This window comes from Rhipicephalus sanguineus, chromosome 11, assembly GCF_013339695.2.
Source record: "Rhipicephalus sanguineus isolate Rsan-2018 chromosome 11, BIME_Rsan_1.4, whole genome shotgun sequence".
NCBI lineage: Eukaryota > Metazoa > Arthropoda > Arachnida > Ixodida > Ixodidae > Rhipicephalus > Rhipicephalus sanguineus.
The window spans coordinates 102,763,742-102,789,753 of record NC_051186.1 but is presented as its reverse complement, the minus strand read 5'-3'; the positions used below and the strand labels follow the sequence as shown (position 1 = coordinate 102,789,753).

The following is a 26,012-nucleotide window of genomic DNA, read 5'->3' as shown; positions in this document are numbered from 1 at the left end:
TTTCTAAGTAATCAAAATAACTTATTATCAGCACAGGCTGGCTTTGCCTCGCATGGCATACACGCCAGCGCCACTTGTCGCCACTTCCCCTTCAGGGATCGTGTATCGTGGCACATCGCCGCATCTTGACAAGTCTGTTCCTTCGAGAACATCTCTGCCGCCAAGTTCAAGACCATGTTCAGAATCACCGTCATTCTGTTGCTCTGCGCGGCAATCGTCTGCACGCAGATGCCGGACATCTTCGAAGGCTGCGTCCGTTACAACCGTAAGCACGAAGAGCCGCAGAAGTGCACCTTTGAGCCCCGCAGCCGTATTCGTGGCAACGCAAGCTTCGAGCACATTGCTCACCTGGTTCTGAAGTATGGCAAGATCCAACCCACCTCTGGCCAGCTGAACACACTCCTGAGACTGACTCGCGTGGCAACCGAGGTGAGTGTATCTCACGATACATCAATCGGAAACAGAGTAAGTTCCCAGAGCATTTCAAGCTCTGCACTGGCCTGCGTACGTGACATACCAGCTCTAAAGCGTGGAACTTGAAGACTCGAGTATTAATACGGGTTTGTTGGTACGTACTAAACTTCTGAAAACAGCGCTAGGACAGGACGAGAAGGAAGCGCGTGGTCCTGTCGCTTCTTTCTCGTCCCATCCAAGTTCTGTTTTAAGAACATCGCTTAAGGCTATGCTCTCGCGTCCTTCTGGCTGTCATCACTCCGCATGCATTAAGTTTATTTGACAACATAACACGCAAATAGTGACCGACTTACGGTAAACCCTTGCCACCAGAGAGCAAGAAGTAGCAGCATCGCGTTATTGTGCACTCCTCCCCCCTCTTTCCTACCTTCTTCGTCGTTTTTCCCCTTTTTAAAGAAATAAAGAATCACTCACGCAATACTCCTGCTTTCTTCCGGTCCACTAATGACCCGCCACGGTCGTCTAGTGCTTGGCTGCTTACCTGAAGGTCGCGAGATCGAATCCCAGCCGCGGGGGCCGCATTTTCGGTACAGGCGAAAATGTTTGATGCACATGTACTTAGACTTAGGTGGACGTTAAGAAACCTCAGGTGGTCAAACTTTCCAATTCCCTCCATTACAGCGTCCGTCATAATCATGTCCTTGTTTTGGGACGACAAAGGGAACGATAATTGTCCGGCCTAATGTCGATTGTTCTAGGTGCCTGCTCCTAACTTAAGTATGTACGAGTACCAGCAGTGGTGACTGCTTGCGTACTACTGCGGTGCACTGTTGAGTGCGAGTGCTCTGGTTCCGTTCTCGGTCGTGTTTCTCGCACTATACCGTGGGACAGGAACCCGCGCACGCTATAAAAAAAACTCTGGTGTTTATAATCCATCACGTGTCTTTCACTATGGCCTACCTTATAATGAATTCCTCGCAGTTTTGGTGCGGACAACTCGGTAAATGTTTTGAACTAAATGCGAAGGACGGGTTCAACGACACGGAACACTTTAGAAAAGAAGCTGGTAGCGTTATGTTTCAAAGCGCAGCACTAAATTGTTTTGCACGTATATTCTGCCCGTGTATTCTGTTATTACTTGAATTTAAACTGCGTATAAAACGAGACATCAGCTTAACAGCAGGCTGTGGCGTCTCGTCACAAGCGCAATTTAAATTCACATATTAATATCTTACCGACAAGCCCCACGACATACGCTACTCGAGTGTATCGTGTGCGTGCTTTCTACTGATAAGTGTTCTTTCAGTGCTTTGCGTGTGTAAAAAAAATTGAGAATAATGGTTTCACAGATGTTTTGTACTACTTCGTGCCCTAAGGTTATGCTTAGTATAAAGTTTGCCAAGACGTTTCGTTCAGAGAAAGCCCGCTTACATTCGCACCATCTTGCATGTGCTTCCGCCTGTATTCAATGAAACAGCTGGTATTTGCACAATGGTCAGTTGGTAGCTGTTATTAGCTATTATTTGTGTTTTTTTTTTTGTTAATGTGCCAGTCTTGACCACCATCGTGGGCAGGACATTGATATTCTTATCATTCCGCTACCATACCACAAAAAATTTCGGAGCTCCTTTGGGCTGTTCGCGATGCGAGTGGCAGTGCAGCTACCTTTATAAAGGATCCCATTCACGACTCTCAAGCTTTGCCAATGCGTGCTCCAGCTTTTGTCGCATCGCTGCTCTCCTGGTACTGACGTGGGCCCCATTGTGTGTTTCTTTCGCAGCACTACAGGACCGTGAAGGATTTCAGCGTCCGACTGGAATTCATGACCACTCTTAGCAGTTGCAACACCTGGCAAATCTACAATCCTCAAGAGTGCCTTCCACTCGAGGGAAAGGTAAGAATGCCGATGCGCTCAGAAAAAAAAACAAAAAAAACAGAGGCGCACTTTTCTCATTGGCATGCTCTGCTGTAAAGCATAATGTGGAAAAAAAGGCCAATCTAGCGAACAGTGCCTACCTTATCGAATAGGCAGGACAGGTGAATTCGCAAGTCACTTTCTAGCCTTGAGTCACAGTCTATGCTATTTAAAACAAGGCAAACTAGAAAAATTCTGAACAAAGGGCACAATATAGCTTATGTACAGAACGCCATGGTTTAGCGATGCTTGCAAGCGTGCTTGGTGATGTCTATTTATTCAATACTTTAACTCCATATCACACAAGAACTAACACCTTCAAGTTTTCTTTTTTCCTCGCACTATTAACGATTGATTCCGTTGAGTCGATTAACCTGATTGATTACTGATATTCCAGCACTGAAATTGAAATGTAAGCATTTATTTGTATATTTTCGCCTTTTTGAATTTTGTGTTTTGTATTGCAATTTACCCCTCCTGTCTGGGCCCATGTGGGCCTGCAATATGCCGTAAATAAATAAATAAAATACGTGGAGCAAGCGCAAATTCGGGAGGCCAAGAAACATGAGACAAGCGCTGTTACATCAGGATGGTATAGAACCGAGCTCGTTGGTTCACAGCTACCAGGAGCTGCACGGGTAGAACTTCACAAGCAAAGACGTCTTGTGTGTTTCGTCTTTGTACCTTCTCGTTTGGCTGGTTGAATTCGCATTTGCTGTTTCACTTCCTTTATCCGTGTTCCTGTTTCCTTTCTTTTGCTTAATTAGGACTTATCCCCGTTGACTACCGTTAAAGTACGCGTCAACCTCTTACAATATAGCTCTTATACTGTCAGTCGTCCTACCACTCACGCTGAATTAGACTACAGTACATTTAACAGGTCCTTCGCTGGATACGCTTGCCTGTCGAGTTGGTCTTGTTGGCCACTCAACGCGTGTGGAAGGCGCACGGATGTCGGAAGACGACGTGGGGTACACTAATAGATCTTGTGCTTCTCATTTGTGCCTCATTTAAATCTGTTTTCTGCGCAGGTTCTCTGCAACATGGATGTTCAGTACGCCGCATTAAGTGCGCGTAACCACGGGCACACGCCGTTTGCGGTCAGCAGTGTTGTGTCGGCTGGCGCTCCATTGATAAGAGCACTCTGCGAAGTATCCATGCGTCACTAGGTGTTAAAAGCAGATTGCCGCTTGCCAGTGCGCCTTTTCTTGCACGAGCCACGAACCAACAAGCATGGGTCAATAAACCTCGTTCACCCGGAACTTGTCAGGTCCTTTAGGCACGTCTGTTGCAAAACGTAACACGTAGCTGTGCATAAGGATGCAACGTCAGATAATACCATTTTATCACTTCCTGTACAGTCTGATCACACGCTCTGCTTGATGTCAACAACCTTAGCTGCAAAAGACATGTTCAAACGTTTCGTCATGTTTTTTTCTAACGAACGGCACTAAACTTGGGCGTTTGTACTACAATCATCTTGCATTGCTTCCAATGCCTAAAACCGCGTGAGCTGTTTGTGTTGTTCATATATATATATATATATATATATATATGTTTTTTTTTTTCAGGCAGACGGGCTGTGCCGGGCGAGATTCCAACAGCACGACGCTGACCTGATCGAGGTGGACGCTTGGTGCAAGCCACGGAAAGAGGTACGCTCATTCACTGGACACAGTATTCGAAAACGCGTCCAATTTTTACCAAATTAAGTAGGGTCGAGCGTTTAATTGCATTGGCATGGAAACGCGGCGAGACTGTCTCTTATGGGCTATGAAAAGTGAGTGAGTACAGGAGAGCGGAATCTTGGGTGAATCGGAATGGCGTACTGATGGCGTAGCACTCCGCCCTCACTCTTTGGTTTTAGAAGCGAAGCAGCTTACGGTGAGGGCCATTGTCCGTCTCTCCTCCCGCGTCCGTCCACCCCGCACTGCGTATGCGCGTCCCCTCCACCTCTCTCTCCTCTAGAAATCCTCCACTCTACGGAGCGCGCAAGACAGGTGGTGCGACAGCTGCACACTCCGCTGGTGGCGGCAAGGTGTTTCCGCGGTATAAAATGACGGAGCGCGCGCGCCTTATTCTCTCCTGCGCAACGCCGCCATGAGCGCCAGCGTCAACGCCGCTGCCAGTGTCACAGTTAGCGCCAGCAAAAGCGCAAGCGTCAGCGCCAGTGTCAACGTCAGCGGTGACACTGGCTCCCCGCTGCTTCGCATCCACACATGGTTCCTTTTAGCGGGAGATGGTGTAATTTTTTCTTTTACCTTGCTCCCTACTTTGAAATCGCAAGCATGCAACAATCACCTGTAGCTTTAGCTATTTAAGGCCACCGCTACGCCACTGTCCCACTATCTCTTAACAAAAACGCTCAATAATTTGCTACTGAGTTTCAGGATGAATTAAGCGCCACTTCTACTCGCGTCAACGTTGTGATTGGTCGACCACTCCTGAACGTTTTATTAAATTACAACCTTGTTTTTTTTCTGTTTCAGACTCTCCTGCTTCCCATGAAATATTCCGCTTTTTGTGGCCACATGATGCCTCCTCTTCCCTTGCGTGAGATGCGTACTTAGGAATGAATTAAATGTACTAAGAATTCAGAAACTGTGCTGATTTTTTGTGAGCGTAACGACTGAGTGGGATGTCGCGCACTTTAGCTGAAGCCGCGCTCATGCCTGCTTTGTCGCTTTTACGGATGCTGGCAGGAGTGCCTCAAATTGGCTTTTAAAATCACGTATCATCGCCTATGACAGTTGCGATATCGAGTGCTCAAAAAAAAAAAAATAGCGGTCTGTACGACAAAATCCGGCAGACCAGTAGGAAGCGTTGCTGACGTCACTAAACCCTGAGTAACAGTTCCGGCTATGTGGAGAGGGCTCAGGCGTCGGCTGCAAGCCACCGCTACCTAAAATAAGGAGCTCATTCACCTATGGGCGAAGAGAACGCGCGCGTGGTCATACGAAAAAGTTTAACCCTCTCTGTTCTGTTGCGGCAGGAAATGGATGTGTTCAAACCAATAGCGACCTTCAGAAAAAGCCTTGAGGTAGGCGCGGGATCGGTCTAGGTAACGGCGGCGATGTGGACAGGTCAAAACAGATTTAAAGGAAAGCAGAAAGGACAGTAGAGGTCGAACATAGCGATAACTTTCGACTGATTTGTTTTCAGTTGCAAGGCGGCGCTCTGTTTACCCGCTTCTGCCCTGATATTATTGCCGAGGTCGACTTCGAGCTGTCCACGCATTTCTCGCTCCAGCTGAGCGCCCGTATTTTCTTCTGCTTATTTTATTTTCTACTTACGGGTGCAGCCATTTCTTGCTCATTCAGAGATTTCTAAATTTTATATATCGTGGCGTGCAGTGAGCGTCATGAAGCGCCTAATGCATTTGTCTTGGACTTTTCCTAGGTAGGAGTATGTTGTAGCATCGAGTTACAGATACAAAATTTTAGGTGTTTATAGCTGCGCTTAAGGGACTGTTTGCTGAAACTTATGGACTCTGTGAACGCACACATCCCGCTTATTGAGCGCTATCCACCTAGATTGTAGGCTTACGGAGCGAGCGCAAGCCAGTGCAGGCGCGCACCAGTCTCACCCCTACGGGGTTCAGCCAGGCGAGAGTTGAAATCTCCGAGTACGTCATAGCAAGCGAACGCCAAAGTAGATTAGTGTAGCGGAGGAAGGACAGGAGGTCGCGATGACGGCGCCGGCACGAGAGCAGAGCGAGAACCTTACGCTGCACGTATGACGCGCGCATGGCGTAAGGACAACGAGTGACGTCACCATTTGCTTTATCTTAAATTGGGACGAAGGGTAGAGTGCATCACTGTAGTCAACTCTTGCACAAGTTCCTACACACCACGCCCTGTCTTCAAAGCTTTATTAGCAGTGAAGCTAGGCTGATTATGCAGTGTTATGGGACTGTAAATTATTTTTTCATTAAATATAACCCTTGGTAATCGCACTTCTTCCTAGCCCAAGACTTGGTTACTATGCAACCACCAAACTTCACTTTCCTGTGATCATTTACGGCGGACCTATAGGTGCTTTTCTGTGCTTTCAGGGTGTAAGTAGAGCTCTCAATTAGGTTTACGTTTAACTTACCAATCTCCGAGGGTATTTAAACATTGTCCCCTCGTCTTATTCCTTTTTCAGCTATCCCACCTATACAACCAAAAACTGCAAGCATTACTGCAGTTTTATAAGGCGGTTTTTATTTATCAGACTTTCGTTAATCCTTTTATGGTGCTATTTTTGGTCACGCGATGTCAGCCTTTGCGTTCATGGCCTTTATGTCGCATAAAAGCTAGCGCAATGAAGCGGCAGTGCTAAAGATCCAAGAATGATGCACTTACATGCGTCAGTAACACAGTCTGGTGTTCGTGTTCTTTCTTCTCTGTGTATTCGTCGTTTGCGCTGAAAACCACTCGTCATGAGTAACACAGTCAACCCTTTAGTGAGGACACGCTGACGAGCTCAATTACTTCAGTAGAATGCTGGTGCTCAGCACTAACTGTAACCCGACAGGTATGGCAGCGCAGGTGCGAGGAGCGTCACAACGCGCCGTCCTAGACGTAGCACATAGGTGGTTCATCGAGGACGGCTGTATGAAACGACATTGAGTCCTGCAAGTATCCTAGGAGAGTTTAGCGCCATTCCTTCTTGGTGAAAGGTCGACAGTTGGGCTAGTTGGTAAGGTTCCATAATATTTTAGAGCAGCGCAAAAGACGGGACAAAGGACAAGAAGTTCACAGACGAGCGCTTACTCGCAACTGGCAGATTTATTAGAAGAACCAAGGAAAAGAAAACATACAGACGGTGACCCAAATGATCTGTGTTATCGCCGCCACGTGGGGATCATACTAACATGCGCAAGGGCAAGAAAACCAAAAGAACCAAGAAATAGCGATAGGTATAACACAGGTCATTTGGGTCACCTTCTGTATGTTTTCTTGTCCTTGGTTCTTCTAATAAATCTGCCAGTTGCGAGTAAGCGCTCGTCTGTGAACTTCTTGTCCTTTGTCCTGTCTTTTGCGCTGCTCTAAAATATTATGGATCCTTCTTGGTGTTTCCTGCGTATTCTGCGTAGCGCAGTCTATCTACATACTAACGATGAACTTCGCGAAAGAAAGAAACACCACGGACAAGAAAGGAACTGGTGAAGAATGTGTCACTCTTTTTTTTAATGAAACTTAAGTGTTTCGAAAACTTAGAAATCGGAACGCGCGAGCAATTGCTGAACCTTTCTTTCTTCACATGTTTGGTGATACGTGCCTGACAAGGTCCGTTGTGACGATGCATAAACTACAAATTGCTTATTTAACGGGCAGTCTGTAAGCCTCCCCACGTCTGTTTGTACTATGCATGTGTTATTGAGATTAAATCTTCATTTGCTTCGCAGCGCCTGTCTCGTGTTCCTTTCTCGTCCTTGGGGCTTTTTCTGCGCAGTTGATCGTTACTACGGATAACTGACTGGCCCAGCGGTCCTTTCTTCTACATACACAGCTCTGCAACAAGGGTGCGCTGGCGTGCATTGTCATCACATTCATGCAAAGAACTTGCGGATAAGGGAACTTCAACCTGGCGGTACTTCAAAGCCAAATCAACGAGACGTGAGTGTTCACTAAGTGAGTTTGGTAGGTTTCGCAGTCACACCAATCCAGCGTGCTCGACTCGGTAGCTGTGCTGCGAAGGCGTAGGTTCCTGATTTGCCAGGGATAGTAGCAGGGGAGTGTTGGACGCCGAAGTAATTCGTACATTGAGTTGAGGAAGAGGCGCACACAAAATAAATCTGCCTACTTATGGTCAAACTTTTGTCTGTGTTTACTCTGTCTGAGCATACTTCATTTCAGCAGTGACATGTCTAGAACACCATACCGCTGGTAGTGGTGCTGCTAAGATCTGTAGACCCAGTGAACAGTGGCAAACGCGCCCTACCCCCCTTACCCGTGGGTAGGCAGGCATCGCACTCTTTTACGCCCCTCACATTAATTCATCGCGCTCATTGTTTCGCCGCAATGGCGAAGCAGTGAATGGAATAACAACATATTCGATTTTTATATGAAGTGTAGATGATTACTCGCGCCATAACTTCGTTGCTGACTCTGATTGATATCGCCAGGTACACGACTCACTCATCACTTCTTACTGCGCGTTACCTAAGAAGGGCGGCTTGAGCCGCGCGCGCAGCAGCCTCGAAAGGAAGACGACTCGACTCGCTGCTATTAGTTCCAAGACTGATTTATTGTAAACAGGGACTAGAAGGTTCGAAAGGAAAGTGAAATGGAGAATATTAAGGAAGAAAGGTCACAGACGGTCCCACGGAGGAAACGGTGCGGGCGCAACCACTTTGGTCCCGTCGGCATAGTCTAGGTGGTCGGTCACCTTCGCGACCCGTGTAATCGGGCGGCAATTATCAGACCTTACAGTCTGCTTCGACGGCGTCTTTCTGGCGGGAAGGTCCGCGGAGTACTTTGGAATTCTCATCATGAAGTAAGGCTACCAGCCTAATTCTTTAAGGAACGGGGCCGCTGAAGCGTGCGAAGCGCTCTTAGTGCTGTCTGTGGCTTGAACGTGCTTTACAAAGTCAAATGATATCGGTCGCTTAACTTGAAATGAAAAGTGGTCAAAAACCTACTGCCACAGAAAATCAATACACGCCGTACAATTGAAGCGCGACTAGGTGAAGAGGGGACAAATAACGAAAACCAAAAACTCAATGGATCTTTTTTTCGAATGCCCTTAATTTTATATATGCCAAAGTAAACTAGAAACTTGCTTTACGGTTTATCTGACACTTGGCTAAATAGTTGACTGGCTCATTGGTTTTGGTCGAGCACCATAAATGGGGAGCGTATGCAGACAGTGGACACTCTGCTATGTGGGCGTGTGTTTTGTTCGGAAGTTTGGCGCATTGTCAGGTCAACGATGCATCGCTCACTTTTGCGCGGTGGTTTCGTACGTATCTTCCATAGGTTATTCATTTGCTTATATGTGGTTTGCTGGCGTGACACTTCAGAGAAGCTGAACTAACTCAAACAATGTGTATATAACCGTTCCCGCGACTGCAGACTGCTTTCGCAGGCGCGTCCTCGCTTTTCGTGACGGTGAATGCTGCACGGTAAGACAAGAAACGCTGTACTGTAAGGTTGCCAAAGTGATACTTTCAAAGCTGCTGTCTCGCTCCAGTGGTTTTCCTCGATTAGGCGACGTGAGTTTTCGAACTGTTGTGCTATTGTGCTCGTGAGCCATTGTATCAATTTCTTCATCTGCAAAGTATTTTGGTCCATAATCCATGTACACTAGTTGGCTAATAAAACAAACTTGCTTCCCCGATCTTTCTTGTCGATCTTCCTTTGCTCTCGCACACGAAGTTGGTGTGCCATAATGACGCAATAAAATGGCGTAGTTATCAAAAGCCTGTAAAAGGTGAGCAATTGATAAAAATTCAATTTCGCGCCATGTAGTGCAAATGCGCGACGTCGCTAGCGCTTCCGGTTGTGACATTAATACTTTATTATTTTTATTTTTTTCTTGCTGTTAGTTATTCCCGCGATACGTAGATGGCGACTGTGGCAAAGAGCCGCCACTTACATGACACATGGGCTGCTATGGCAGTTTCGCTACCTCGCACTTTACGCTAAGAGCACAACACGTACACAGGTATGAGCCGTCTCTTGATCCCTACTAAGACACCGCGCGCGTGACCGCGGACGCGGTGTGACCGTCCCGTCGGTCACAGTACAAGTTCCTTTTCCGAGCCACGCAGCCTCCCTTCGGCGGCTATTCATGCGCTTTTCGCGCGAGGAAAGGTGGTGGGCGCGTTTCCTCTCTACTTGACCAGCGATGATCGGTAGTTCTCGCGTGCTTTCACTCGCAGAGAGAACATATGCCGCGTCGGGTGATCGTATCGATTTGGGCTTTATACGGAACATCTTGGCGATGCCCAAAAATGCACCTGGGGTGCCCAAGAATTGCTATCACAATAAGAGCTCTGTTTCGTACAGAAGCTCACGTGACCTTCCGCGCGTTTGGTGGCTCCAGGTGCGAGCTGCGCGTTCATTTCATGTTTCAGCTTTCACGTGACTTATTTAAATTTGAAAAAAGTGGCGTTCGTGTAATTTTGCTTAAAATCCCAAGACTGCACGCTTGCAGAGCAGATCCGGCAGCCGCGCGGGCACGCTCGCTAACGCTGTCCTGTTTTTGCTGCATGGCAACGTTCAGGAAACTGTATTCAACTGCGTGCATGCCATCGTGGTCGTCGGCAGCTGTGTACTACTGCGGCTGCGCCAGTCTACGACTGACATCACCACTTCAACGCATGGCAGGATCACCGTCCTACCAAGGCTAGCCAAGGGGGCGTTTCCGGAGGCCTTATAAAAGAAGACAGCGCCGTTGGACAGGCATCAGAACAGATCCGGCAGCCGCTCGGGCACGCTCGCTAACGCTGTCCTGTTTTTGCTGCAGGTAGGCATCCTGTATCATTACCTATGTATGAACTAAAACCTTTCACTAGAATGGCTGTGGGTCTGCTCTGGTGCCAACCGCTGTTTTCAGTGCATTATTGCTGTTGCCATTTTAAAGTTGTGCTGTGCACATACCATGGCTGGAAAGGGTGACGAGGAGGACACTTACACGGATGCGTTAGTGACCTTCACGAAGGCGTTGGGTGATAAAGCCCCTGGCAGCATAAAGGAGGTGGTGAAAGTGTTACTGAAAATGACCACTAAATTTACCAGTGCAATGAACGATCTCAGGTTAGAAATGAAGAAACTTGATTCCTCGAACAATGGCATAAAAGCTGAGCTGGCATCAGTGAAGATGTCAATGGGCTTTTAATAAGAGTTTTGAAGAATTTAAGGAGGAACTCAAGTCGCTTCGACAAGAACTAGCAGAAGTGAAGAAAGATAATCTTGAGACTCTGAAAACAAATAAGAAATTGAGCAATGAAATACAGGTAATTAGGAAAGAGATAACAGAACTAAAGCAATACGGAAGAAGGAACAATGTTGAAGTGAAGGGTGTTCCCCTTGTGGAAAACGAAAACATACTCGACACGATTTACAAGGTTGCCAAATGTTTGCGCATTGAATACTGCAACAAAGAAATTGATGCTGCGCATCGCGTTCCCACAAAAAGTGGCACTCCCTCAAATATCAAATATTGTCGTCGGATTTTTGCCACGGACTTCCAGAGACAACTTTCTGAGAGCCGCTAAAAAGCACCGCCTTAACACTTCTATGCTTGGTTTTGAAAATAACACGCCGGTGTATGTCAACGAACATTTGTGTGCAGAGTCTTGCTGGGTAAAGTCTTGCTGGGTAAAGCCATACAGATAAAACGAGCGAAGAACTGGAAGTTCGCATCGGTATCCGATGGAAAGATTCTAATGCGTAAAAGTGAGAACTCCCGAGTACTGCATGTGTCATGTATTGATGACCTTAATAAAATAAATTAACCTTTTTTTATGGCTGAGTCTCGCACATCTAATCCGAAAGGAAATATAACTTTTTTCCACTGCAGTATACGCAGTATAAGAAAAAATCTTAATCTTCTTCTCTCATTTATCTCGCGGCATGGCAAACAGTATGACGTAATAGCGGCTACAGAAACATGGCTGAGAAAGGATGAAACGGTTACCATACCTGGCTATAAAATGATATCTCAGCCACGTGCATCTAACATTCGCGGTGGAGGCGTTGCTTTTTTCGTAAAGAACGGACTCTGCTTATCTGTACTATCTGAATTCACATGCAGCCTGACATATATAGAAGCACGTTTTGTAAAGACAGAATGCTCTGTCGTTGTTGGTGTGGTGTATCGGCCGCCAAATGCAGATACTAGCTGTTTTTTTTTTGATAAACTTGAGGACATTCTGTCTACCCTGGCAAGGAATGGTCGTACTCTTCTTGGGGATATTATTGGGGATATAAACATTGATGCATTTAGTGGTAGTTACAAAGATTACGCTTACCTAATACAGTCATATAATTTTCGCAATCTAATCACTGCGCCTACTCGAGTGACAAGTACAACAGAAACCATGTTGGACCATGTCCTCACAAATATTCATAGTAACATAACAGCAGGTGTTCTTAATGAGCTTGTCACTGATCACATGCCAACTTTTGTCACTGCGGATGGAGGGCCTATAATAGACCATCAGAGAAAGATTACTTCTTATAGAATTGATTACTTAAAGGTTCGTAATTTCTTACGTTCTCTTAGATGACACGAGGTTTATCATGATGATGTAGACCAGGAATTTGCTAATCTAATTAATGTTATTACGGAATCCGTACACAACTCGAAAAAAGTCATCCGTAGACGCTCGTATGAAGCACCAATCTACCCTTGGATAACCCAATGCTTATTAGGGGCGCTGAAGGCTAAAGAGTACTGGCATCATAAATGGAAACGCGATAAGAACAATGCTCATCTACTACATGAGTATAAAACTGCTCGTAACAAATCGGTAGCCTTGTCGCGTAAATGTAAAAAAGACTATTATTCGAACCTTATTGAGCAAGCTTCCGGTAACTCGCGGAAAACTTGGCAAATAATAAACGAAGCAATTGGGCATACTTGTGCTGAAAAAACGCTACCTGACAATGTCACTCAGGATACTGTCAATGACTTTAATACTTATTTTACAAATGTTGGTCCTTCATTAGCCAAAATGCTGCCTATTCCTAACAAAGCGCTGTATTAACCAAATTCTTTACCAAATAGCTTCGTTATAAACAACATAGAGATTAAAGAAATTCTGCTTATTGTGAGTAAACTAGTAATTAGCAAAGCGCCGGGTCATGACGATATTCCAGCGCGAGTTATAAAAGAGAACATTGATTTAATTGGAGAAGTATTATGTAACCTATTTAACCACTCATTACAAGCCGGTAAATACCCATCAATACTCAAGATAGCCAAAGTCACCCCTGTATACAAAGAGGGAGATAGGTCTGATCCTTCTTGCTACCGCCCGATCTCTGTACTGAGTGTTCTTAATAATATCTTCGAAAAAATAATTTCGAAACGTATGCTCCCTTTTTTGAGCAATATAATGTGCTATGTCCGCACCAACATGGCTTCCGGCCAATGCGCTCTACAAGTACAGCAGTGCTAACATTAAGCCAAGTTTTAAATACAGCCCTCCAAGATAACAAATTTGCCGCAGTAGTTTTTCTAGACCTCAGAAAAGCGTTCGATACAGTAGACCATGACATCTTACTTTACAAATTACGCAAATATGGTTTTCGCAACACTATGTGGAATTTTTTCCAGAGTTACCTTCAAGGTCGACAACAGATGGTAACTATCAATAACATTACTTCTTCTCTCCAGTCCATACAAACAGGTGTGCCGCAAGGTTCCGTATTAGGTCCGTTACTTTACTTGCTCTACATGAATGATTTGCCTCTAGTATTAACAACTGCCGAGATGCTTATGTATGCTGATGATACTGCCCTAATTATTACTGGCAAAAATCTGTCAAACATAGAAGAACAAATGAATACCGAACTAGCGAAGCTGGCCGATTGGTTTGCAGCTAACGGGCTTACGATCAATGCCAAAAAAACGAAATATATTATTCCACTCCCGTACAAATCCTACTCCACATGATATACAACTCTATATCAATAATTGCTCCATGGAATATACTGATTATCTTACTTACCTTGGTGTTGTTCTGGACAGCTGTTTAAATTGGCAGGCTCAAATAGATGCAGTCACCTCGAAACTAGCTTCCAGTTGTTACGCCCTTTTGCAAGCTCGTGAATATTTTGATACTGCAGTTTTGCGCATTTTGTATTTTGCTTTAGTTAACTGCCACCTTCTGTACTGCGTAGAGTCCTGGGGTTCGACGTATGACTCTTATCTTGAGCCTGTACGACGGCTGCAAAAACGGGCTATACGCACGATAACTTTCTCACATTACTACGAACATAGCAAACCACTGTTTTCTAGGTTGAAGATCTTGCCGTTTGATTATGTGCGCGAACTAAGATTAGCTACATGTATTAACAGTGTAGTTAGAAACAATGAACCATTCCCTATTTCATTACTGTGTATCCCCCGACGCCTAACAAGGAACCAAACTTTTAACAACTTTAATATACCTCCTACAAAAAACGCATATAGCAAACGTCTACTACAATATACCGGAGTGAAAACTTGGAATGGCGTACCGCATTATAGAATATTCAGAACTTTTCCAGATCCCTGAAGAAATACTACTTTGAAGTGTTTTTCTCTGCCTGAGGTGACTGATATACTTTGGGCTGTAATTTTTCATCATGTATATATATTGCCCTTTGTGTTTTGTGTTTTCGTTGAAAGATGTTGCAATACCCTTGTTCTCCTAATTAAGCTATATTTGATACTTGCATCTACAAGATGCATTCTACAGTTCTGTACGCCGCTAATAACCAAGTTTCTGTGTTTAATACAAGTTATGTACTTCTCTTTCTTCAATCGAATTCAAGCGACTATTGTTAGCAGCAAAACATTACTTCTTGTATGAAAATATCACATTTGAGTTTTTTACTTCTATTTATTTTATTTATAAGTATTACAGTTTCAGTTATGTATACTTCAATGGGACCCGCACTAGCCTTTGGCTATGGGACCATACAGTTTGTGCTTGTTTTGTAAAAGATATGTGTGCAATAAAGAACACTCATTCATTCATTCACCTCGTGCCTTGAAGCGCGCGAGCTACGTGTTCCTATAGAATGTGTAGAGGAACGTGTGCATTTTATTTTAACGCCATAGCTTTAGAGAGCTCGTTTCGCAGAAATGCCGCCGTCGGTGTCGGCGTCGCTACGTCGCTTGTGAGCGAAAAATCGTCCGTGAACAAAAAATCGAGAAAGATGCAAATAAAAAAAATATTCGATCCCATTGAGAATCGAACCCGGGCCGTTTGCGCGGCAATCAGGTATCCTACCAAAAGGCCACAATGTTTTTTTTTTTTGCTTTATTGCCTGTTATTAGACATGGCGCAGTCTGCGGGTATCTCACGGAGGTGATTCTAAGTGTTCGCTTTTTGTCTGTTAGATTTTCTAATGAGTATCTGTTCTCAGTGACACGTAAAAAGCTGTACAATGATGTGTGTGATGCAATTTTACCCGTCCCTCTGTACAGGGCCATACACAGTAGAGGCCAAGGGCAGGATGTGCCAAAAGGCCACAATGTTACGTGCAAGTGCTTCGGGAAAAAACAGTACATAAATGGCATGTAGTGGAAGGAGTCTCCTTAACGCATTTTGTTCGGCAGGTGTCACGAAGAAAATGAACCCATTCGGCGATTTGAAGGCGCATGTGCGAGGCAATCAAACTACGTTTTTTGCGCGACGCTATGCTTCGAAAAAAGCCGGCATAGTGTAGCCATCGCCGCTAAAAACACACACGCACTTTCAAAGAGCTGCAAAAATGGACAACTATGTCCATCTAGCGGAAAACATATCAAGCCAACGTCTCCTTTTATGGCCTCCGAGATGGCGGGCGCGCGGCGTCCCCACTATCTCGGAGGCCATGCCCCTTTCTAGAGGAGGCGTTGATCAAGCAAACAGCAAACGTTAGATAATGTGCTGCCATCTGTGAGGCACTGTTAGAAATATGTCTCGACTCTAGCACAGGGAGTATATTCCTGAGATCTAGCGGTGCTTGGGAAGTTGAGCATATACTACTTTCGAGACAAGTTCTTTCATCTCTGTATGCCTGGCAATCTAATAAAATATGTTCTATTGTTTCTAGAGCACCACACTTATCACAGTATGGGTCAGTGGTCAAACCAAGGCGGCACATGTAGCTATTGGTCTTCTCCTTCTCAGCAACGTAAAATTTTAAAATTTCTGTTCCGATTCCTCGAGGACATTCACCGAATTGATAAACTGTAAATTAACTTACATCAGCATCATTACGTTGGGACATGTACATACCACGAGCATATTATCTTCTTTTTTTTTCTCCTTCTCCTTTTCTGCCCTCCTCCTCCTAGGGCCTTTCTGTCCTCACTCCCCTCCCCTATACAGAGTAGCATGTAGGCGCCTTTAGGTACGCCGGCAGAATTCTCTGTTTTTCATTAAAGAGCTTTCTCTCTCTCTCTCTCTCTCTCTAGCACAGGGAAGTGCTTTAGATCGAAAACTTGTACCAGTGCCTGTACCATTACTATAGATACATAGCGCGTGCGTGTGTGTGTAACAACACACATTAATAAGCATGCACTTACTGGTTGAAGTTCGCACTGGGGGCCGGATTTCGCTATCGCGTTCAACTCTTAAATGCGAAGCTTAAGGGCCCCCAGTTTTCAATTACACACTAGCGCTATTACTATTCTAGTCATAGCATTGCTATGATTAATATTACTGACGTAGTAGGCGTCAACCTGTACGCCCACTAAGTCATCTGCTGTTCGAGCTCTTTCTGGGCGGTGACTGTCACATTTGTTCGTTATTTTAGGGTGCGGGCCATTGATGACGACTGTAGTTGTGTGTACCAAACGCCATGAAAATGTCGACCAGTAGAGACTTGCGATATCAGCTCTATGAAATTGATTAGATCAAAATAAAACTAAGCTCATACTGTAGGTTTTATGCCAATCACGACTGGCATCTGAACGCTATAGGTGGAGATAAAGGTAAATGACGATGACTTTAGCCGATACTGATTTATATGAGGCAGGAAGTCGGAAACTAATAAAGAAGATAAGCAGTTTAAGGTCTGCACAGGCAGTGACGAAGTGAGACAGTGTAGGTGTTACATTAAGAGACAAGAAGACAGCAGATGATGTAAGAGGACGATTGGGTTTAGATGTCTGGCTAGCTAACACGATAATCTGTGGTAAGAATGGCACTACACGAAAGCTTCCAAACGTGATTAGCGCATGTGGAAATTTATTCGGATAAAGATAAAACAATTTAGGCATAATTCCGTGTTAGCCACGGGTAAGTGAAGGGCGCCGACAGACGGCTTGCCGCTACATTACGGCCATATTTCACATAACGGTTACCTTTTGCCCAGCTTTTGTCATCCCCAGCTACTATCAATGCTTAGTATGTGCATGAGCAGTATCATGCGCAAGCGAAGGTCATACGCTCTGTTTCACGAGTGATTATTCGGTCAGTTCGTACCATCTTCAGCCTCCCGCAGGCAAGAGACAGGGCTGTTAAGAAAACCTATATTACCGCACATCGCCTTAAACTGGCTGCTAAGAAGCCGCCCAAGCACATTTCTTCTATTTGATCGCTGTGGGAGAGAGTGCCTTTCGCGCGCACGATGATATTGCCATTGATCTGGCGAATAGATATCGCTCCTAGCATCTAACGCTGTGCAACAGACGCCGATTGTCAACAGTCCTCTATACCTGCCATCATCTGCAGCTTACCGCACAATGCGCAAAACGGTACTGCAGGTGTAAACAGCCGGCCAGAGACCATGTTCAAGTTCGCGGTGGTTCTGCTGCTGTGCGCAGTAGTCACCGGCGCACAGATGACCGACTTGTTCGCAGGTTGCGTACGGTATTATGTAATAGTGTATTTATTACGTATTGTAGTGCACTTATTATGTGTTGTTAAGAGTTGTCTATCCCTGGACGTCGATCGCATACTCATCTGAGATAAGGCAACCTCGAGGGGCACTCGCAATTATACGACTGGCGTGGTGTCACTTCCGTCAGCTTTTCTGATGCCAGGCGCCAGGTTGCATCGGTGGTTCGGCCAGTGGTCCCGGGAGCCCGCTACGGAACGCTGTACATTAGCTTCGCAGCAAAAAAAGAAAAGACTGCTGGAGCAGAATGGGCAGGCGTTAAAAGCCGAAGAGTCGGGCTAGTTGCAGCAGTTGCTCAAAAAGGCGCAATAATGGCGTCCTCACTCTTGGCAGTACTAACACCGCTGTAAGGGAATGTACGACAAGGAGGACCTTCGTCAGGCAGTACGTCCTGCATTTGTTTCGTCGCAGCCAAACAACGTGCGACTGAGTCAAATATAAATAAAATTATTCAGAACTTCTCAGGTGTGCGGAATTGAAGCTCGCAGGGACTGTATGGTCGCCATCATGATTACAGCCGGGGCAACTTTCCTTCGAAGGACGCAACGTGGTTCAATCGCACATTGTGTAAGTACGGAACAATACCAAGAATTTAAGCATATGTGTGACATGGACCAACGTCAGTACTATGTAATATATTATACGTGCATATTTTGGTGCTTTACAAAAGCATATGCGTGCATATATGTAGCTGCCCGACAATAAACATGATTAATATGTTGATACTTTGCCTGAACCTTCAAATGACAAGAAATGCGCTTGGTTGTATTTAATGTATCACAGGAATTCCGAGTAGAGCTCACCGCCGGTCCAAGCAAGTGTGTCGCACCTAGAACCTACTGCGCCCTCCTGTGCCGGCCTCGTCGCAGAACGGTAAGGACGCCAATACGAACCTGCAGTACATTCGTTATTTGATATTCATAACATAATCTCCCATTGTTCGTCGCCTTAGCACAGCATCACCGCGACACCCATCAGTAGACCTCGCTCTGACAGGCTAATGTGTTCATGAAAGCTGACATGTCACCCAGAGAGTTACTACTAAAATGAACGGGAATTGAGAAATCGATTGGCTTCCCCTTCACTTTATAAACCTTGCTGCATAACTCCCATAACACTGATGCCGAACGCAGGCTTAAGGCTAAAAAAATTTCGGAAATAAGCTGTAGCCGTGGCCACAGACACACCTTCGTTCATGCACGACTTTGTTTTCCTTGACGGTGTCGACAGTCGCGCTCACATCACACCCTTAATGATAATAAAAACATCTTCCCGAAAGGAACCCTGAGGTGATGCGAAGCGTCGCGGTGGGGGGGGGGGGGGTCCGTTGTTTTAATTGCGTAGACGAAGCTGAAATGGTTAACGAAGGTCTCTATTGAGCAGCGTCTAGTACTTGAGGTGGTGTGCACTTTGCTTTGAAGAGGATGGCTTTGTGGTCGCTGAAGTGAACCGTGAGGGGATCTTGGTGCAGTGGGTGGATCTTGAAATTGGTGAAGACGTGATCAATGCATGTGCCGTGAATGGTAGTTGGCTGTTGTTTTCGGTCGTCGTGTGATACGTGTTGCAGCGAGTGGTGTTATGACATATACTTAACCATGCAACCGCTCTTCATGACGTTGACATTAAAGTCGCCAATGAACATGAAATGATGTGTGTCTGCGTATTGCTTTTGATAGTCACCCATGGCCCCGTCGATCTACGTCTGATGCTGACGCTTGCTTGCGCCAACCCACTATCTGCGGGACTGTTACTTCCATCACACTTCATCGGGCCATCACACTTCATCGGAAGCATCAACGGAGTCAAGGGGAGTGAACCGAAGCAAGCGCTGAACTGAATGCGCGCAGCGCTAAGCCAACACCTCCTAGAACTTTTCAGGCCTGCGCGCAAGAATTTGACGTCACAAGCCGCCGGCCGACCAACCCGTTCGACGAGTTCGTTTACCTTACATTCCAATCCCCTTGTCTCCCCAGTGACCCTGCCTGAAGCGCGTGTGTTCGCGTGGTTGCTGAGGGCACGTTTCATGTATTTCTTCATTCGCTGGAGAGGAGAGCAGACTAGAAGAGGAGATTAGCGTATGCGCCGCGAGAGCAGAAGCGAGAACGCAGGAGAAGCGCAAGCAGGTGGTACGAGAGAAGTGGAGAGTGAGTGCGGAGTGAGTGCGCAGAGTGCGCAGTGTGAGTGCGGACGCTGACGAGCACGCGGGACATGCCGCCATTAGGCGCTTAGCCGTGTCCCCGATACGAGAGACAGAAAGAAGCGTGTTCTCTTTCCTCTTTTCTTCTACGTCTAATAAATAGCCACTTATATATATATATGCCGCCGCTTAGAAATCCTTCGCATTTAAAACATCGGCGAATGAACGAGAGGCTACAGTGGCGCCATCTAAAACCGCAGCAGGCAGCCCTGTCCCTCTTTATGGTGCGCTGTGTGTCTTCCATCACTGCTTTCCTCCTCCGTTTGCCTCTTGATGTTTCCAATGTGCCTGGTTTCGCTTTATTCACCCCTTGTTCCAATCACTCACCCGCAAACGCACGAATGTAAGTACGCTGCAGAGCTGCTTTTCACAAAAAAAAATGCTCACATGGCCACTGATGCATTCGCCTCAGACGACTAGAGTGCGAAATCCATCTTCTGCTTCTTCTTTTCCTGCTCTGCTGATTGTGATAATCCCCGCCCCCTTTACTGAAAGGTTTCTGAACCTGTAGCGGTTCAGTGCAAAACCGCTACAGGCAGTGCAACCTCTGGAAACGGAGGCAGCGCAAGCTTTCTCCGCCTCGCGTGGCTTTCCAGTGCCTTCGAGATCGGCCCACCTTTGACCAAGCTATGATGTCATGTTATGACGTCCTCAGGTGACTGCACATTGTAACGTCATATTGAGGACATGATTACATGACGAGCTTTGGCGACCTATGACGTCATGACATTCTCATAGGGTGGCGTCATTATGGTTTTTAGCATCACTCGAGCTGACGCCGACAGTTACTTTTCGTTTTAATAATAATAATAATAATAATAATAATAATAATAATAATAATAATAATAATAATAATAATAATAATTTATTTATTTAACGTGCCCAGGAACAACCGTAAGGTCTTTGTGCAAGCGCACGCAAAAATAAAACGATAAAAATAAACAATACAATACAGACAGTCCTCAGAAATAACAACAGCAAAAACGCGTAGACAAAGAGAAATAAACACAAAAGGGGAGGAGTAAAATAAGAAAACACGATAAATATTGAAGGGGAATGTAAAATTAGATTGCATATATACAAACTATGCGGAAAGACGCTGAAGGGAAGACTTTTTACTTTGTGCCATACTATGTCAGGACAGTGCAACGCTCGGATAAAAACAATGACTGTGGACTATGAAAAACGTCAAGATCAGGAAAATTAACATTATAGAGACTTTGTATTCTGTCAACGGTAGAGCGTGGGAAGAAGCAGGCGGGTACATGAAACGGTCTGTTCTCTCTGGTTAACTTACGCGGAATTCGAAAATTTACACAATTGAGAAGTACAGGGCAGGATATGATACCGTGGACTAGCTTGTAAAGAAATAAGAGATCAGAGCGATTTCGTCGGCAGTGAAGTGATGGCAATGATAATAATCCAGTAGTATTTGAACGAGATCCAGAGTGATTTCTAGCAAAGCGATTGTTATATACGCTGAGGAATTTTTTCTGGACCCGTTCAATGGTGTTACCGCTGGATTGAGCAATGCCATTCCATATCACGGACGCATACTCAAGCTGTGGAAGACATATTGCGGTGTACAATTTGTGGAGGGCTATACGAGAATGAATTCTCGAGATATACCTGCAAACACATCCGAGAGAACGAAGGCCCCGCATAGCAGCACGCTTAACGTGAGCGGAAAAGTTTAACGTGCTATCAACAACAACACCAAGGTCACTGATTTCATAAACCTTGCATAACGACACAGAATTGACAGAGTATTGAAATTACACGCTAGATGTTTTGCGAGTGATAGAAATGAATTTTGTCTTACAGGCCAGTTCGAAGATCTTTGGTGTGGCACATAGTAGAGAAATCGGGCGATAATTAGAAACATCTATTATTATTATTATTATTATTATTATTATTATTATTATTATTATTATTATTATTATTATTATTATTATTATTATTATTAGAAATAATAATGATATCTGGGATTTAACGTCCCAAAACCATGGTATGATTATGAGGGACGCCGTAGCGTAGGGCTCCGGAAATTTTGACCACCTCGGCTTAGGTGAAGTATCTAAGGCTTTCGCCTCGATAAATACGGATGAGTGAGCGGAATCGCTATGGAAGGCTTGGCGCCAAATTGCAGAATCGTGCATCAAATTCGTAATTGATCGGTTGCGTGAGTCGTCAGTATCCTGGCATTATATGCTCATTTAAGATGAATATTTCAGCGCAAAACAGGACGGACCACAAACAGGAAATGAACCAAGCACTGGTGCTAACAGAAGTTGTTATTCAGCGCCGGTGCTTGCCTCAACTCCTCTTTGTTGTCTGTCCCACTATGTGTGGAACTTTTCGCCGTAAATTATGCACAAACAGGGGCGTAGCCAAGGGGAGTTGGAGGGTTGAACCCCCCCCCCGAAAATTTTAAATTTTGCTTGCGCATATATACACGCACACATACAAACGCACGCACGAACATACATAAAGTATGGTTGAACCCCCCCGCCCCCCGAAAAAAATTTCTGGCTACGCCCCTGAGCACAAAGTTAGTCCAACAGTAGATTTATTGTACATTCACGTTTGTTTCAGTTGCATTTACCAAGTACGGACGCTCCGCCTAGGCGTTTCGAGGTGGCTACATCTCTTATGCAGCCGAGTGTCAATATGTTTGCCGATAATAAACCTTAACATCATATCGATCGTGGAAATCTGGAAACCAGCGCAATACAACAAAGACACGAAAGGCCAAAAAGGACTAGCGCTGTCCTGTTTGGTCAGACTGGCAGCGCTAGTCCTGTTTGTTCTTTCTTGTCTTCGTTGTGTCGCGATGTTTTCCACTATGAATATGACCAACAAGCTCAAGCTCGCACGCTCAACATTATAGCATCTATGCCCACAGGAGCTTAAGCCAGATGTTGCTGATGCCATTTAAAGCTAGCGCCATTCTTAAGCTAGAGTTTACTGGAGCTTTACTAACTTCGGTTGGTCACGGGGAAACCAAAGGGTGCTCATTGTGACAGTCACGGCGAGTGACTTGTAATATGTCACAATTTTGTACGATAGCAGGCTCTGTGGCGAGAAAAGATGGATACACAATGTGGTGTCCTTAGATCGGCGAAAACTGGCGCTGTTTGAGATCCTTATCCCCGGAAAGCAGAAAGTCGAGGAATATATAACTGAATAACAAAGAGCTTCAATTACTTTGGCAGTAATGTACGACGACGTCTTCGATTCCTGGTTCAAAAATACGCTGCTTGCTGCATATCCATATCTCATTGCAGGCGAGTTCTCGGTGCCAGGCAAGCTTCAGGTTCATCAACTATAAGGTGTTGGTCGAGGACGCCGGGTGCATACCACTACCGTAGGTACGTTTTGATTGCGATCAGGAGAACGACTTCCACAAGAAAAAGTCAGTTTCGCCACAACGGCGGAGCAATTAATGCGATGGCAACAAATTGGAATGAACGCGAATAACGGAAAGCAGCTCGAAATTTCCAGCGCGTGGCTCAAGCGCAAAGGACGCACGAAAAGAGCACACACAGGACGAGCGCGAACGATCAAGTGCCACAGCTCGACACTGAAAGCGCGCTGCTCAAATATAAAAAAGGACGCACGAAACGAGTGCACAGGTACACACAGCACGAGTGCGAACTAACAACTGCCACAGTTGTTAGTTCTTTCTGTTTCAACTACGCGCTCCTTCCGCAAACGCGGCCGCTGCAGCGAGCGAAGTGACCTTCGTACGCTCTGTAACATCAGCGCGGACATCGCGGGGAATGCAGATGACATACAAACCACCTCCTCACGAGGTAAGCGTGCGCAGGCGACCACGCCCTCTAGGGTGAAGTGCCCCTTTCGAGGCATGAGGCGCGCGCGCATCGCATTGAGCGGGGCAACGATCTTTAGAGTGCGCCCTTCGCGCCCCTCGCGCCATCTCGCTCAAGAAAGCACGTTGAAGTAAATGGTGTATATAAGTAGCTCCCTGTTACATGCTGAGAGGCCTACGGCTCGTGGCCTAGCTGTCTAACGCCGTGCGCTGCGGAGCAAGAGGTCACCCGTTCGATTCCGCGCTTCGGAAAAAAAATTGTCTGAATTATTTTTCATTGTGGCTTGTCATATCGACACTGCTGCACCATGTGTCATTTCTGTGTGTCATGTGTCATGTGTGTCCCATGCTCGTGGCAATATATATATATATATATATATATATATATATATATATATATATATACACACATATACATGCGCGGGACATGAAGGTGACAGCAAAAACTAGCCGAGAGTGCCCATATCTTTTATATCGCAATAAAATGGTAGGCTGTCCTAATGCTCGTCTCAGGTGTCTGGTAGTGGAAATTGCCCTTGCCCTGGTTCCGGTGCCCTGCTGTATATGTTTGCGACCTGGCGAGGACTGCACACGACCCCGCGGTTCCGCTGACAACGTACGCGGACTCCGCAGATTCAGCACGCCAGAACATCCGGCGAGAGCTCGCTCGCAACCACCCTGATGCGCGCGTAGCCTCCGGCTGCCCGCAGCGTTATCTACCGGAGGGAATGCTAAACCGAAAGGAGCGCTCCCTTCTGCTCGCACTGCGGACCGGCTCTGTCTGGCCCGCCGAGCGCCGGCACCGCCTTCGCGGTGCTCCCTCACCCCTATGCGGCGACTGCGGTGAGGAAGAAACACTCCAGCATCTCCTCATCTCATGTACCGCTCTGGCTCCGCAACGAGAGCACCTCGCGCGCGCCTTCAGGAGGCAAGGGTTACCCTGCGCGACCATGAACGATGTGCTGCACCCGGCCGGAGCCATGGACCGTGTTCGCGGTGCCCTACGCGCGGTGCTCGAGTACATTGATGCCGCGCAACTCGCAGACCGCCTCTAGGCCGTGCTTAGCGCCTGACCAGCAACGACAACGACGGATCTCCCCGCTTCCTCTGCCCCCAGCCCTCTACCTATTGTGACCTCCCCTTTCCTCCCACCATCTTCTCCTCCTTCCCTTTTACCCCCCTTCCCCTAAGGTGACGCGGTTGTGGTGTCCTCGACTGAGAGACAGTTACTGTGTCACTGCCCCACCTTTCTATTTTCCATTTTCCATCAAGAACCTCTTCTTGGTTAACTTTGTGTTTCGTCTTGCTGGCGAACCAGTTCCTTGAGGTCATTAGAAAAAAACGCGTTGTTGAGATCTGATCCGCCAGGTGCCGCAACGAACACAGATGCTCAGAAGAAAACCATGTGTTCTTTCAATGAACTGCGTCAACTGATTTTCATTAGTTGTAATGATAGTTCATTTTCATTAGGGTCGTCTTTCGTCCTCTTTCACAGGTGCATAATCGTTCGTGCATCTGCTCCACTACAATGCCATTAATGCAAGGTGACAAGCCTCTGGAATTCACTCGCCCACTCAGCACATGTGAGCACCTGCAAGCAAACTTGCCAAGTATGATTAAATGGATAATGAATGGGACAGAAAAAAGCAGAACAGTAGGCCTGAAAAATATGCAGAAAACTGAAGTAATGTTCAACAGTTTGTGGGAGCGGCAGCCGCGAGCGCTGCGATGGTAGAAGAGAAGAATGGACACGGGCGCCCTCGAGGCTCTCGTTTCGCGACCGAGGCTACTAAATATGTGTTCCTTAGTGCTCGGCCTCGTCTCTGACGGATTCTGGGCCAGCCACCACCCAGAACCCTACATCTGTCGCCCAACGGGCATGAACTTCGCCTCGCAGACTTGTACCTCGCGGCTCGGCGGTTCCTCCGTGACTTCCTTGTCCATTCTCTCACCGCCCTCGGCTTACCGTTCGTCGCCGTCATGGTCCTCGACGACGCTGCCGCCCTGGCTTCTCTACCTGTTGCGGCGGAAGAGGCAGCCTCTGCTCAGGAGGTCTCGACGGCAGCTGGTAGTGAGGATGGGTCAGGTGATAGCGAGGACAAGATAAGCAAGGCCTAG

General features: G+C 46.2%; 1 protein-coding gene across 1 annotated transcript; it reads left to right on the top strand.

The window, feature by feature from the left end:
- The first annotated feature begins 75 nt into the window (after window positions 1-75).
- Window positions 76-26,012, top strand: LOC119373806 (uncharacterized). Its single transcript, XM_049411223.1, has 4 exons — window positions 76-429; window positions 2,195-2,308; window positions 3,361-3,429; window positions 25,737-26,012. Exons 1-4 carry the CDS (start codon window positions 175-177, stop codon window positions 26,010-26,012), a joined length of 714 nt encoding a protein of 237 aa, XP_049267180.1. The 5' UTR covers window positions 76-174.